Source organism: Schistocerca nitens, chromosome 11 (genome assembly GCF_023898315.1).
Source record: "Schistocerca nitens isolate TAMUIC-IGC-003100 chromosome 11, iqSchNite1.1, whole genome shotgun sequence".
Lineage (NCBI taxonomy): Eukaryota > Metazoa > Arthropoda > Insecta > Orthoptera > Acrididae > Schistocerca > Schistocerca nitens.
In genome coordinates this window covers 55,110,124-55,124,634 of record NC_064624.1, presented here as the reverse complement: position 1 = coordinate 55,124,634, position 14,511 = coordinate 55,110,124, and the positions used below count along the sequence as shown (strand labels likewise).

At 40.5% G+C, this 14,511-nt stretch overlaps 1 protein-coding gene across 1 annotated transcript in view; it reads left to right on the top strand.

Annotated features, from left to right (window-relative positions):
* The window catches only part of LOC126213201 (zinc finger protein 721-like), a 174,268-nt gene that overhangs the window by 129,935 nt on the left and 29,822 nt on the right, over nucleotides 1-14,511 (top strand). Inside the window, exon 5 of the mRNA XM_049940833.1 lies at nucleotides 11,957-11,994. Within this exon, the coding sequence (XP_049796790.1) occupies nucleotides 11,957-11,994 (38 nt within the window). The remainder of the gene's footprint in view (nucleotides 1-11,956; nucleotides 11,995-14,511) is intronic.

The window sequence follows — 14,511 nt, the reverse complement described above, 5'->3', positions numbered from 1 at the left end:
CGACGAGTGCAATAATACCTATACGTCTTTGTGAGAAAGGCGTTGTCATTCAATCGTCTGCCTTTAAAATATGGAGTTGTATAAAATGTGTAAAAATAAAAAATCTATGTACATTGGCAAGAATAATAGACAGACTTGCATTGTTTATTGTGTCTGTCGATCAACACAAGAATACTGTGTTGAGTAACTGGGAAAACTGTTGCGCATTTATCTTTCTTCTTGTGCTGCCTTGAAAAATAAAATTTGAAAAGTAGAAGAAACCTCGCGAAAAAATGTTTACCTACTGATACTCAGACCATTTTTATAATACACATAAAATGTTTTGCAATACGTGTGAGTACTGGGAAAAATCTTGGCACATGCAGGAGTATTTTTGTCTCCCTTTCGAACCCAGAGAATACGTTCACCCTGTGGTGGCTTGCCATCTGTAGTTAAAATTATTTATTTGGATTGTAAGGGAAATATTCACACATGTGAAATTTTTACATGCCAGTTTTTTAAGTGACCTAATCAAACGTCTGAGCAGTCTACGAGTAGAGCATCTTTTCAGCGCGTATTCAGAGTCATATTTCAGAAAATATAAAAAGAGCCTGTCATACATTAAAAATCGTTATTAAAAGAACGAAAGGCATTTTCTTACAAGTAATTTATAGTTTTTGATATTGTGTCTATTGTACAAAGTTATTGTCATAATGTAAAACAAGTTTCCACGTGCTGTTTGTTGGGACTAATTTTCGGGAAAGCAAGAACAATTACTTTTTCAAAAATGAAGACAGCAGTCCGACTAGCATAAATACAAGTGAAATTTTACATATTTTGACGGATAATTCAATAAGAAAATTGACGAGTGTAATCACTGGAGACAAGATTTAAACAAAGTCCACAACGAAATTGCGTAAGAAACTAAAATCTTTTTATAATTACTTTACCAGCCAGGCAAACCTAGACTTAAGTTATATAATATAGGCTTATCATTTACAACGTTTGTTTAAATGCTTACCGCAGCATTGCAGTACTGTCACAGGTTTTATACTTGCTGTCTGATAAAGACGAATCCGAATTGTGAAGATTAATTATGAAAGGCTCCATCAATGAGTCTGTTGATTTCCTTTTTAAAATCTTCTTCCTGGAGTATTTCCGAATGTCTGACGCAATTTGCCCATGCAGATATGCTTACGTTATCCACTGCTTCATGTGTGAGTCTTTCCACATCAGCAATTCGGAAGATGCTGTTTCTTTCTGAGATATGGGCTTGTACTTGCGCCCATACCAGTTCAATAGGATTTTAGTGGCAGTGATATGGTGGTAACCTGATTACTCAGTGACCATGCTGTCTTGCCAGTTCATCTTTGTCGTAAGTGCAATGTTTAGGCTTGTATGCATTTAGGAGCATGAGTAACTCTGCCCTCGTCTCTGATGCTGTGTGAGGAATTCCATGAAATAATTTCATTCTTCCTGGTATTTGAAGTAGGAGCCTTATTCACTTGTATAGAGTGCATGCTCGCATTGTCCAGGACAATAACATTTATCTCTGCCATGTACGGAAGTAGCTGTTGCACAAACCATCGCTTGAAGACATTTCAGAGTGATAGTCATCTGATTTCTTCGTCTTCGATGCTTTAAATATTAATTTACTGTCTGGTATGAAGCCTCTCTTTGCAGAACCAGCCTGAAGCACAATAAGGCATCTCCCTTTTCCCACAGGAACCTTCAGGCCACCAACATCATCACTTGTCTTCCAGCACATTGGTCTTGAATGGTTCTGGTTAATGTATGTTTCATTGAGGTAATAAATACGTGATTTTCTGGTTTGTTTTATCAAGTGCATTTCTCTCGAGAACACAGTTCTTGCTGCTACAAAGTCACTTCTCTCTAAGAGCAGTTTTCTTCAGTCATTGCTCTTTCTGTATTTAAATCCCATCTCCCTTAATATTGTGAGCATGGTAGATTTTCTGCCTTTGAAACTTTCGGCTTCTTTCATGTAGGAACATAATTTTTCTGCCGTAGGATATTCACCTTGGCTATACATGTCAAATATTTTGCACCCTCACACATTCTTGCTGAAATTGTCGTGCTCACTTATGAGTTTCTTTCGATTTCGACTTATTATTTCTCTCACCCGCCTGCTGTTGCCACTCATATTACCACAACGCCTTGCAATAACTTCTGAAAAAACACCACACACAATGCTAAAACCAGTAGTAAACTTGCTCTGCACAAAACGACATTAAATCGGGCGCTCGCTACGTCTGACTGACTCCTGTTGGTTGGCAGGTCATGTGACTTCCATGCTACTGCGCAGCCAGTCGTCATCTGCAAAGTTACATGACAACCCGCTCTAAAGCAACACAATGCAGACACATGGGCTGTGCTGGAACCATCTTCAACACAAGCATAGGAACATTTGGAGCCACTCAACATTAGCTCAGAGGGAGAAATACTGTCCAGTGATTCTCCTTAATGGAATACTGTTTGCATGCGACTTTCTTTCTCTTCTGTCTAGATTCTTTTTATGCCCACTGTTGGTCATCGCCCTTTATTCAATTCTGTGGCATCACTTATGCATCACCCTTTACATTCAGTTAGAGAGTGGTACTTGACATAAACATTTCCTTTATGTTTGTATAATAGATATTTCCTCTTTATAGAATGTTCACCTATGCTTCCACTTTCCATTCATTCATTTACTTATGCAAAGGAAAATCTGTAATGGAATAATGATATCAACTGGACAGATTGGTATTCGTACAGAGGAGGCATTGAGTAGCAGACAGGCCCATTAAAAGTAGACTGTTGCAAAATACCAACTGTCAGAGAAAGTTATTCATCAGATGAGAGACAGATGCATATTCACACGTACACAACTCACAAACTTGCACCCACTATCATCTCCGGGCACTGTGGTGTCACTGCTGTGAGTAGCGATTTCAGTTGAGATGGGGTGTGGGGATACAGAAGAGGCTTGGGATAGCAAGGGGAAGGGATAGCAGCTAAGAGGTGGGAGAAGATGCTATGATACTGCTCAGCAACAGGGTGGTTCAGCTGTCTCTTGGCCACAGTTTGGCAGCCCAAAAGCAGGCAGACAGCTTGCTAGTGGTCGTGCCCAGTCTTTTCAGCTAAGTTGATAGACTACGTAGGTGCTTTCACAGATAGCCCTGCCTTTGATGGTGTAGGGAATACTTGTGACAGTGCTGGACAAGGTGGAAGTGGGAGGATGTATAGGACAGGTCCTGCATTTAGATCTTTTTGCAGGGGTATGTGGCAGTGTCAAGGGGTTTGAAGCAGGGCTGGAATAGAGAAAGATGAGGATATTGTGTAGGTTGGTTGAGCTGTAGAGTAGTATTGTGAGAGGAGTTATGAGGAGAGTGTTTCAGTGGGCATAATTGAGATTGGATCTCAGGTCAATGCAAATATGTCGCATTGTTGGATGAACAATGTTTCTTTGTATGCCAGGTCGACAGTCACATCTGGATACTTGGTCATCCCGGCAAATAACTTCTCTAATGTGCACCGTGTGACAGACACAAGCTGCTGTGGGCCGTATTATGCTGTGTGTGAGAGTCACCCGTGGCACCTGTGGGGCTGATCAAAGGCATTGTGACAGATGTGGAATATGTGAACATTATTGCACATCACCTGCATCCTGTCATGCTTGGTATCTCTCCAACAATGATGGTATCTTCCTGCAGAATAACTATTCGTGTCAGAGGCCAAAGTTGTGCTGTGGTGGTTTAAGGAGCATAATACTGAACTCACATTGATGTCTCGGCCACCATATTTGCCTGATCTGAAGGCTACGGAACACATTATGGACGATATTAGGTGCCAATTCTGGGCCCAGAAACCACTGGCCCATAATTTATGTGAACTGTGTGAATTGTACATACAAATATGGTGCCACATACCTCTGGAAGCGTACTGAGTCCTTGTTGAATCTGTGCCAGATTAAATCGCTGCTTTATTGCTTCAGAAGATAGTCCTGCATGCTATTAAGGAGATGGGTGGAATGTTTTGGCACATCAGTGTATGTTTTAGAATTTTATTATCATCAAGACAATGACTTATTTATTTATATTGTCAAGTAGGTGTTTTGTATCCATATGGAAGACAAGAGGTTGAATTATCTGAAAATCTACTCACATGTTGTTGTGCCCCAAAAGTGATTGTTTCTTGGGATTAGGCATCAAAGTTTGGGGAGAAACAGAAATAGTCAGTTGGCCTAAGTGAGAGGGAGTCCTAATCCGACTATTCTGTTAAAATTTCTTTATTACAAAAGGTAAGGATTCGAATTAATTACGGAATGAGGTTGTACAATGGTTAGCACACTAGACTCGCATTTGGGAGGACATTAGTTCAAATCTGTCATCAAGATTTAGGTTTCTGTGATTTCCCTAAATCATCCCAGGCAATTGTCAATATGGTTCCTTTGAAAAGTCACAGCTGATTTCCTTCTCCATCGTTGACACCTTCTGAACTTGTGCTCCATCTGTAATGACATAGATGTTGGCGGCATTAAATCTTCCTTCATATTAGTACTGAATGGCAAACACTGAGTGTTTTACAACTCCTGACTTCATTCAGAGAACACCCTCAACATAATATACATTTGCTCAAAATGGGTAGTATCCACAAAAGATTAAGTCTTTTAAGGGGGTGGTGAGTAACTGGCACTGTTCTATGTTTTTAAAGAACTTGTCAGTACTAACTGTGTCTCCACCCATGACGTGACACTCAGGAGACCTCAGCTATCCAGCTAGAACTCCATCTACTGCCCTGAACTACTGTAGATAACTCTGCTCAACCCTGCTCAACTAATAACTTCGGCTGTTTCTGCCAGTACTGCTATCTCTTCACCTCCACTAGGACCTGCCTGTCCTATCCATCCTCTACTCCTGTCTGTTCTGACTGCCGTGATTCTCTCGTCAGAGCATCAGCACCCAATTTTAATAAATTTTACGCCTTCACCCCTGCGAATACTTGACTTGGTGTAATGTTGAAAAACCCTCGCTGTCTCATTGGCTCCAATTATGCACTGTCTTTCAGAAGCTGGGTGGAGGTAGGGAGACATCTGTTGTAAGTTTATATCCTGGACCTGCTATAGGCTCGTCAAGGTAAATATGTGCCCCTTCCAGAGACACTCTTCCTTATCCCTCTCTCATTCTGAAATTGTATTTACACCTTACAGTGTTATTTTTAAGTGTGATTGGCATCCCTCTGGTGCCACTGGCTAGAAAGATTCCTTCTGCATGACTTGGAGCATCTGAAACTTTATTTAAGCCTGTTGTCATACCCTTGCGATGCATGTCTTGTAACTTTACCTTTGTTGTGCTCTTGAAGCTTTCCCTTGTTATTAATTCTGAGGACTTGGCTGTCATTTCCATGATACAAGACAATGTGAATTGGGTGCTGTTCACATGGAGCCTGGGCGAGCACATGTGACCATGATTCGTCACTGAGTCGCAATTCTTCAAGATAGCCTACAGTACAAACACACATTTCTTTCTGTAAAGCCGGCCGAAGTGGCCGCGCGGTTCTGGCGCTGCAGTCTGGAACCGCGAGACCGCTACGGTCGCAGGTTCGAATCCTGCCTCGGGCATGGATGTGTGTGATGTCCTTAGGTTAGTTAGGTTTCACTAGTTCTACGTTCTAGGGGACTAATGACCTCAGCAGTTGAGTCCCATAGTGCTCAGAGCCATTCTTTCTGTAATTTACAGACACTTCTGCTTGAAAATTGTGTGCTCAGTTGGGTCCAGAGTCAGTGAGCACCATGCATCCAGATGTGTAAAAACAGAAGGCTTTGCCCCCTGTACGGAGCACATTTTCTGCCAGGGTAGTAGCCACAACACAAGCTTTTCACCGAGTTTGACGATACACTGGGAATGCACTGGATCTACATTTGAGAAGGCAGCAGTTTGAACCTGCATCTTGCACATAGTATTTGGTTGTCAGTGGTTAGCCTAAAGTGCTTAAGGTGAATGTCAATAGGGTTCTTTTAAAAAATGTACAGCTGGTTTCCTTCCCCAGTTGAAGCTCCAGCTCAGTGTCCAGTTACCTAGTTGTCAAAGGGACATTAAGCTCTACCCTAAGTTCCTTGTCCTTCTTAAAGCTTTGCAACATGTTGAAATGTTTCGTCTTGCCCATGCTTAGAGCTTCTGTAGGGTTGTGTGAAGACCTACTCTCAGCCACAGACAGAATCTGTGCATTCTTAGAGATGCACAACATGCGTGTCAAATTACAAATTCAAAAATTTATTTGGGAACATTAGTTGGTAGACCTGAATTAATTTGCTGCATTGTCACAATATTAAATCAGTCTAAATAAGGGTTATGAGGCTCACTTTGACCTATAAGCCAAGGTTTAAAACGTGTAACAATTGAACTACTTTCAGAAGCCTCTTAAATCTGACCACTGGATGGGAGATCTGTCCCTGCACTATCCCCAACTAGTCTCTAGCAACTCTCACCGATTATTTCCTCCATAAATAAACTAGGATAGGTGTTTATAAGTCGATGATGAGGAGTACACAGAGAAACACCACACTTCAAGATTCATTGGGACAAATGGAATTTATTGTGTTCTATTAGATCTTTCCAAGTCAGCTTTGTCAGTTAAATGACTAGCTGATGGTTCTACACTCTGTTGTGTGGCTTCATCCTACCGAGATTTGGCTCACTGAGTTACAACATTGCCCTAGAGAACTGGCCAGTGACCAAACAGGTTTCCATTTACATGTCCCAGAATGAAATTGTGAACTCTTCCAAAGCTTTCTGCGCAGGCAGGATCATTCATTCCCAATTCGATACTCTCAACTCTGTTTTAAAATAACACATCTGCCCCACAGGGTCCATGACTTACCTGCTACACTCACTACCCTTTTTGTGAATTCCCAAAACTGCTCCGTGAAATTATCTTAATATTCCAGTCTTTTGGTCAGTCTGCTTCAGGAATACACTGCCTGACTAAAACGTGGAGCACTCATAAGGGAAGGACGAAAGACAATGGAACTTAATGGACTATGTGGGTACGTGATATTGAGTCAGATTTGTGAAGAACATGGCAGTATGAGCCGACTTATCATTGTGACATAGTATCCAATGTGGTCTGGATGTGTACACTGATTCAGTCATGAAGGTTGTCATAAAGCCGTCACACCCTCTCCTGGTGGGCAAGTGTTGCAACTGGTCCTCATTATCCTGGATACCGGCGCTGGGGTGGAGTTGACATCCGAGCTGGTTCCACAGGAGTTCTGTCGGGGCCAGATATGGGTATATCTATGGCTACGGGAGTACCACAACACTGTGCAGACTGTCCGTAGAGACACATGCTGTGTGTGGGCGAGCATTGTCCTGTTGAAAAGGCACCGCAATGCTGTCACATGAGAGGTAACATGTGAGGGTGCAGGATGCACGTGATGTTCCGTAGTCCCATTCAAATTCCTTTAATCACTACCAGCTGTAACCAGAAGTCATACGTGATAGCTCCCAACATTGTGGTACCGGGAGTGTAATAATTATAATGCCACTGTGCCTGTCAGGAACGTCGGAAGAATGAGAGCTCTCTCCAAGTCGCCTTCATACTCAGTTGTTACGGTCATCCGGAGTGGTGTAGAACTGCGATTTATTGCTGAACGTAATGCAGTGCCATTCATCGGCATTCTGTGCATCACTTTCTTGCAACCCTCCAAATGGAGACATTTTATATTGTGATGTTAAAAGTAGCCTACACATTAGGTTGTACTTCCCTAGTCTGCCTGCTTCTAGTGTCTGACCGATGGCACAGGATGACACCGAACATTACCGGGAGTGCTTTAATTGTTTTCAGATGGTAGACACAGATACGAAGGGGTTACAACATACTCAGTGAACAATACGGTGATCCTCCCTCACGGTGATTAGATGCGTGTCCAAAAAATTGACGAGGATTATGCCTCCACTCAAATTGCCGTGCAGTCCAACATCGGGCAACTGTCACATCCGAATACCCCACAAATCTAGATACTGCACGATTTGATGACCAGGCCGAATGGACTCCCGCAATGAGGCCCTTTTCAAACTCTTATCAGAAATTGAGAAGATTGAGGGAAGACTGGTCCATTCTTTTTATGTGAGAGTAAAGCTTCATCCCCTAGACATTGTAAATGCACATCCCTAGTGTACAAAGTAGTGAATGGGATGAGGGCATACGTGTGGGCAGGAAGTGATATGTTACGGAAAACTGTGATTTCACACTATGTTATGATCCAGCGTGATGTCAAGAAGCAACTGATTGGTGCTGTCTACTGTCACATACGTTGGTTTGATGTTTAATATACTCCTGTGTGTGCCTCTGTTGAATCCGTGCAAGCACAGAGTTACTGTTCGCAGTTGAGAAGAATGCGTGCAACAGGAATCCGACTTTGAGTCAGTGACATGCTCTAGTGAGAAAGGTGCTCACTGTTCTAAAAACATTTTCACAGATATAATGACATAGACATTATTAACCCTCTCGCCTCACCAGTGGACTGATACTTCCAGAATAATATCAGTTAAATTATTTGTGTATACGTGGTGTAATTAGCTGATGTATTGTTGGCATTGATACTGGTGCTCTGTATCCAACTTCTGGACTAAGTTTTGTAGGCAAAATATATGTTTCCTTTTATTCAATTAAAAAAATTGAGAATGGTTTTTCTATACATTTCTTGCTTATAATGCAGATGTGATGTCTGCACCTAACTAGAACTTTGATCTTTTTCACTGTTGCAATACGTAAGAAGTAAAAGAAAATGGAAAACCATGAATGGTGAACAATATAACAATTTAGTCTTCCAGTGAGATAATATTTTTCCGACAGCTGACAGCACAGATGGTGGACAGTAGAAGGGCAGAAGGGAGAAAGGGGAAGAACTATTTCCCACTTCTCACTTGACTCTTTGCAGCCCTTCTTCGCAGCTGCCTACTGTATATTGGTTTACCAGAGAATGTATTTGGTGATTGAAAGGCTAAGAAGTCTGTTTTAGAAATTCTGATGGTGACTGTGATCAGAGCCAAGGCACATAATTTTGAGAGCTTTGCACACAGAATGGCAAGATGCTGCCTGTCACAAGAAATTCAGAGCTGTGCTGTTGTATGGTTGTGTTTCCTTTTGTTTTTGTCAAAGATGTCTGCTATACTGTGTTGAGCTCACATTGGGCATACATTGTTCACTACCGATTTTACTTTAATGTGATATGAATGTGTGTGGGTGCGGTCTCATTGAGCCACGTATTTTCATTCAGTGTGCTAATTTGGATGAACTAAGGAGTGAGCTAATTGTAGGCACATCTCTATTGCTCACACGTGTTGGCATAGAGTGTTTCCTGTGATTTGTGAGGGAAAGGTTCTACTGTAATGCCTTAACAATCTTTTTATTTTTATGTGCTGTTCTTGTTTTCTATCTCTCCATCTTAGGGATTTGTATTTTTTTGACTTTGATACATCATAGTTTCTTTTGCTAGTATAATGTGTTGAGTGTTTAGGCACATAGCTGTTATATTATGTGTTCGATTTTTTATCATGTTTTAATGCCATATCTGTACATATGACACCATATTCTATCGACCGGTAATTTTTTTACATTTGAGGCATTGATAACCACTAAGACTAGTGCCATAAAATAATAATAAAAATCTTTTCTAATATTTATACTCCAATCTGCAAGAGGTGCATTCTGTAGAACTGATAATGGGTAGGCCATCATGCTTCTGAGTCTTCCGTTGCTTACACAGATGATGCTTGTCAGCCATGTTATTTTCCGCTCTGTTTTGTTTAATTGGGCTGGATCGAATTTGCAGCATTTAGAGTACCTTTCCATTAACTCTCCATCTGTTAGCTTTAGCCATCATTGACTTTCAAGTACACAGGGTTGCATTGTTTATGAAATGTTATTATAGCATGGAGAAGAGTGGCCATCTGTGTGAGCAATGTAGTTACAATTTGAAACAAAGTAAGTGTATTTCCTTTATTGCTTTGTTAGATTCAATGCAAACTTCATGTGTGTAATTTCAGGCATATTGAAACTAATTACAGTTGGTTTGCTTTATGCCTATAATGCTTATTTATGAGAAGTAAATATCCTCTATGCTTTTAGTTTTTCCAGTAAGTGTCAAAAGTAATAAAAAAACATAAGCAGAGTTCCTGATGTATGGCTGGAATGATTCCATGAGCTCAGTGATGAAGTTCTAACAATGGTGTTGCTGACTCAGAGAATGAGGATTGTGTACATGAAAGTGGTCATGACTGAGGAAGAGAATAAGAAGTGTCAGAAAATGCTGAATGTGAATCACAGGAAGAAATAATAAAGAGGACATATTTCTTTTATGAAAAGATGGAATGGCTAAGTGGAGGAAAAGTAAATATTCTACCAATGTTAGAACAAGATCATGTAATAATATTATGGACATATATGTAGCCAAAAATGAAGGTAGTGTAAAAATGATGGAAACTGATATTATGAAGCTATTTTTGGATAAAATGTAATATCCATTATTGCAATGTGTACAAATATTCACAACAGTGAAGTTCATGATATCTCTTCTAGGGTTTGCAATGTTTGTGTGGATCTCTTGAGACGTTCTAGAAAAAGTTTATCAAGGTTGTGGGTTAATTTGAAGGGCAACAGACTTGAATCATGCTTCCTATGCATGAGTGAAAACCATTCCAGGTTTCAGTGGAGGTATCTGAAGTTTTTATACTATCCTCAATAGAAGGGTTTACAGAGAATGACATGTTGGGTGGCGTGAGAGAGGTACTGCAGCTATTTACAAACAAGTGCCAAAAATATTTTTCACCTAGTGCATAACTTACTGCGTTGGTGTATTAAATGTATTATGTTTTGATTGAAATAAAACACTACTAAAATAATCCAGATACACTGTTCAAAGTGTACAGATACACTGTTTATGCTGTTGATGACACCTGTCATCCACACAAGTGACTATGTCAAGAGCTATTGTGCAAGTTATGGGGGTTAAAAGATTTCATTTACAATACATACACACATACATACATTAATTATGTAACATGAAAGGCTGTTCCAGTGTCCCAAACCTAATGTCAAAAAATAAGCAAAGATCTGTAAAACATGATGTTGAATATAGTTCTTGAACCGAAAACTCATTGTTTCAGAAGTTCTGCACTTTCAAAATGTGTATGCAGCAGAAGTGTTGAATAATGTTTACTCACAAAACTTTTACTCGTTTCTTTCGGTTGCGCGACATCAGATCAAAGATTATGAAGAACTGTTCCCCCATCACTTTCTCCTATTCCCATAGGCAACTGTATGAACAAAGGAAATAGTGATGATCATTTTGTTCACTAGTTTTTATTTACTCATAATTGTTAAGGGAACAGGCTCACAGTTGCCTTTCTTATTGTGAATTGCGTGCATAATGTCACATCTCATTAATAAAGACAAAGCAGTCACATTGGGCATTACTACTGTTAAAATGGTAGAACATTGCATAATATTGGTAGGGTTTTAGTACTCTTTGACTACGTATTATGGTGATTCAAGAAACAGTTAGATATGCATCATGTTTCTGCATATATTTAAGGATCTACAAAGAATATTTATACAAGGACTCTCACCTCTTCATAAATACGATAAATTTTCACAACATTGTTACAGCATAAAAAGCCTTTCAGGATGCTTCAATAGTGCACCTTGTAACAATTCTGATAGCCACTTTCATAAATGAAATCAATATAAAGGCAAAAATAAATAATTGCTGCTGTTAAAGCAACAAACAAAATATCAGCATTCTTTGTGCAGTCAGTGCCATTGAATATAATTATTTCTGTTTCAGAAGAAAAATGAAAAATAGTATGTCTGTTCAGTAAAATTAGTTAAAGCACAGATTCCTCTTTTACATTTAGTTGTCTTTCAGGGCAGACAAGTAGTACACTTACATATACACAGATCACTTTCTCGGTTCCAGATGCGGGATGCGAGTGATGCAGCTTCTCCGAGAACCTGGTAAGATTATTCCCTACCACAAAAGCCCAAATAAATCTTTAAATAATGTGGTACATAACTAATTTGACGTACCAGTATGATATGAAATTCAGCTGAAGTTTTGTTTTGTGCAACTTAATTTTTTTTAAATAGATCCATAATACTTTTTTATAACCAATGGTGAACATCATCCACACACTGACAGAAAAAGTGAAGCACCCAGAAGACATGGTCAGGTGTCAATTTTGCTTTGTACACATACACAACATTGGCAGGTATGTAAATGATTATAGTTATAATTCTCTGTGACTGGTAGAACAGTCACCAGTGTGTGTGTACAGTATCAGATGTTGTTGAGTGATCCCTGTGAAGGATACAGATGCTTTGTACTTGTGTGAGACATTTTCATCAGCTCTTGATGGTGTTGAGGATCTCCATTCGGTACCAAATAGTGCAGCATCAATATTTGTGGGGCATTCGGTTGAGACAGTGGTCCAGTGTCGGACTGCACGGGTATGTGAGGACAGGTATACTTGTCAAGATCCTGATCAACCATGTCTGGACCACCACGAGTGAGGACTGTTGTGTTGTGCATTGAGCACATCATAACCCCTTCATATCTGTGCCTGCCATTCAAAAACATATAATGTATTCTCTGTATCATTTTGTGTCATCCCACACCATTGCTCAGAGACTGGCAGCAGCCAGCCTAGGGATTGACTGTCCCCTGTGCAGACTTCCAGTAACACGTTAAAAGAAATGGCTGCATTTGAAGGGTTGCCAAGACTGTGATGCATGGAGTGTCGATGAATGGCATCGCATTATGTTCGGTGACGGGTTGCATTTCTGCACTACCCCAGACGACTGTCGTCAGTGAGTATGCAGAGGCACAGCAGTGTTACTCTTGGTGTCACCGAAGTTCAAATCAACGGGTTTAACTTCATATCATGACTGATAGTGACTGAGGGAACTCTGGTTGGCACATCAATACGACACAGTCTTCCCGCTTCCTCTTGTGCGACAGAATTTTGGTGCCAGTTTTCAAAGAGACGCGGTGGTCCGCATGTGGCACGCATCTCTACGAACTGTCTGTGTGACGGTGATGTCTCCAGCAAGATTCACAGACCTGTCCCTAATAGAATGTGTGGGACTAACTTAGATGTCAAGTCTGTCTCAGTGCCAGTATCCAGCATATCGAGAACTGGCTATGACAGTTCTTTGCCAGCTTGCATCAGGAGCAGGTACAGTTGCATTATGACATTCTTCCCATCTGAATCAGTGTGTGCATCCGTGCCAGAGGGGGTGGAACATCATACAGATAAGTTGAATCATAGTTATAAGATTTTTTGTAAATTTGACTCAATTTTGTAATCACTGAAGTAATGTCGTGTACTCTCCTGAGCCGTGAAGCGTCATTTCATTTCATTTCTTCCTCCCTTCTGGGTGCTTCACTTCTTTTTTGTAAGGCATTGTACATTCACCACTACTTCATACTTGTGCCTGAGACATCTCATTGACTGAAAAAAAGCTTGATCATAGATCAGAACATTGCTGATTTGATTTGCAGTAGAGGAGTGGTTCATCAGGAGTTTGTTCCTCCAGGACAAATTGTCAACTAGGTATTTTACAAATATGTCCTAGAAAGGGTCAGAAAAAGGGTGGATCAAGTGAGACCAGACATTGCAGACAATTGGATGCTGCATCATGATAATGCCTCATGTCACACAGCCACTTACATCACGGAATTCTTGACCTCAAAAGAAATTCCTGTTGTTCCGCAGTTCCCTATTCACCTGATTTCAGTTGTTGTGTCTTTTTTTTTCTTTTCCCTAAATTGAATGGTGTCTTAAAAAGACATTACTTTGGGACTCTGGAGAACATTCAAAAGAATGTGACTGATGTGGTAAAGGCCCTATCATTTGAAACCTTTCAGTACTGCTACCAAGAGTGCAAACAATGGCTCTGCTGATGTATAGCTACGAAAGGGAATTACTTTGAAGGGGACTGCATTGTTATTTGGAAAAACAAAATAAAAACTTCGATATCTAAAAACATGTCTTATTACTTTTCTCACATACCTTGTAGAGCTGTCATGGTGCCTTGGATTACTGCAAAATGCCGCATGGAAGCTCATGTGAGCGTCCCCTGTAGCATAATACTGCCTTCACTGGCATGTATCTGGGACACAGTACACATTTCAAGCAGCCGTTTGCCTGGATGACGGAGTGTCGGGACTTGACTATTGACCTGTTATAACCAGAAACATGATTCATCTTACTGTGCAGTACATCTCCATTGATCCACACCCTAATCTCAATGACACTGTATCCATTGAAATCATTGATCACAAACTCGTTGGATCTGTATGGGAGCATGAAGGGGTCATCTGATGTGGAATTCCACATTCAACAGTGTGCTCTGAAACACTTGTGGCTGTACCAGCATTGTACTCTGTCACCAGGTCTACCACAGGTCACCAACTATTCTGCCTTACAGAGTGAGGAAACCTTCAATCTCTCTTTTCTGTGATAAGCATGG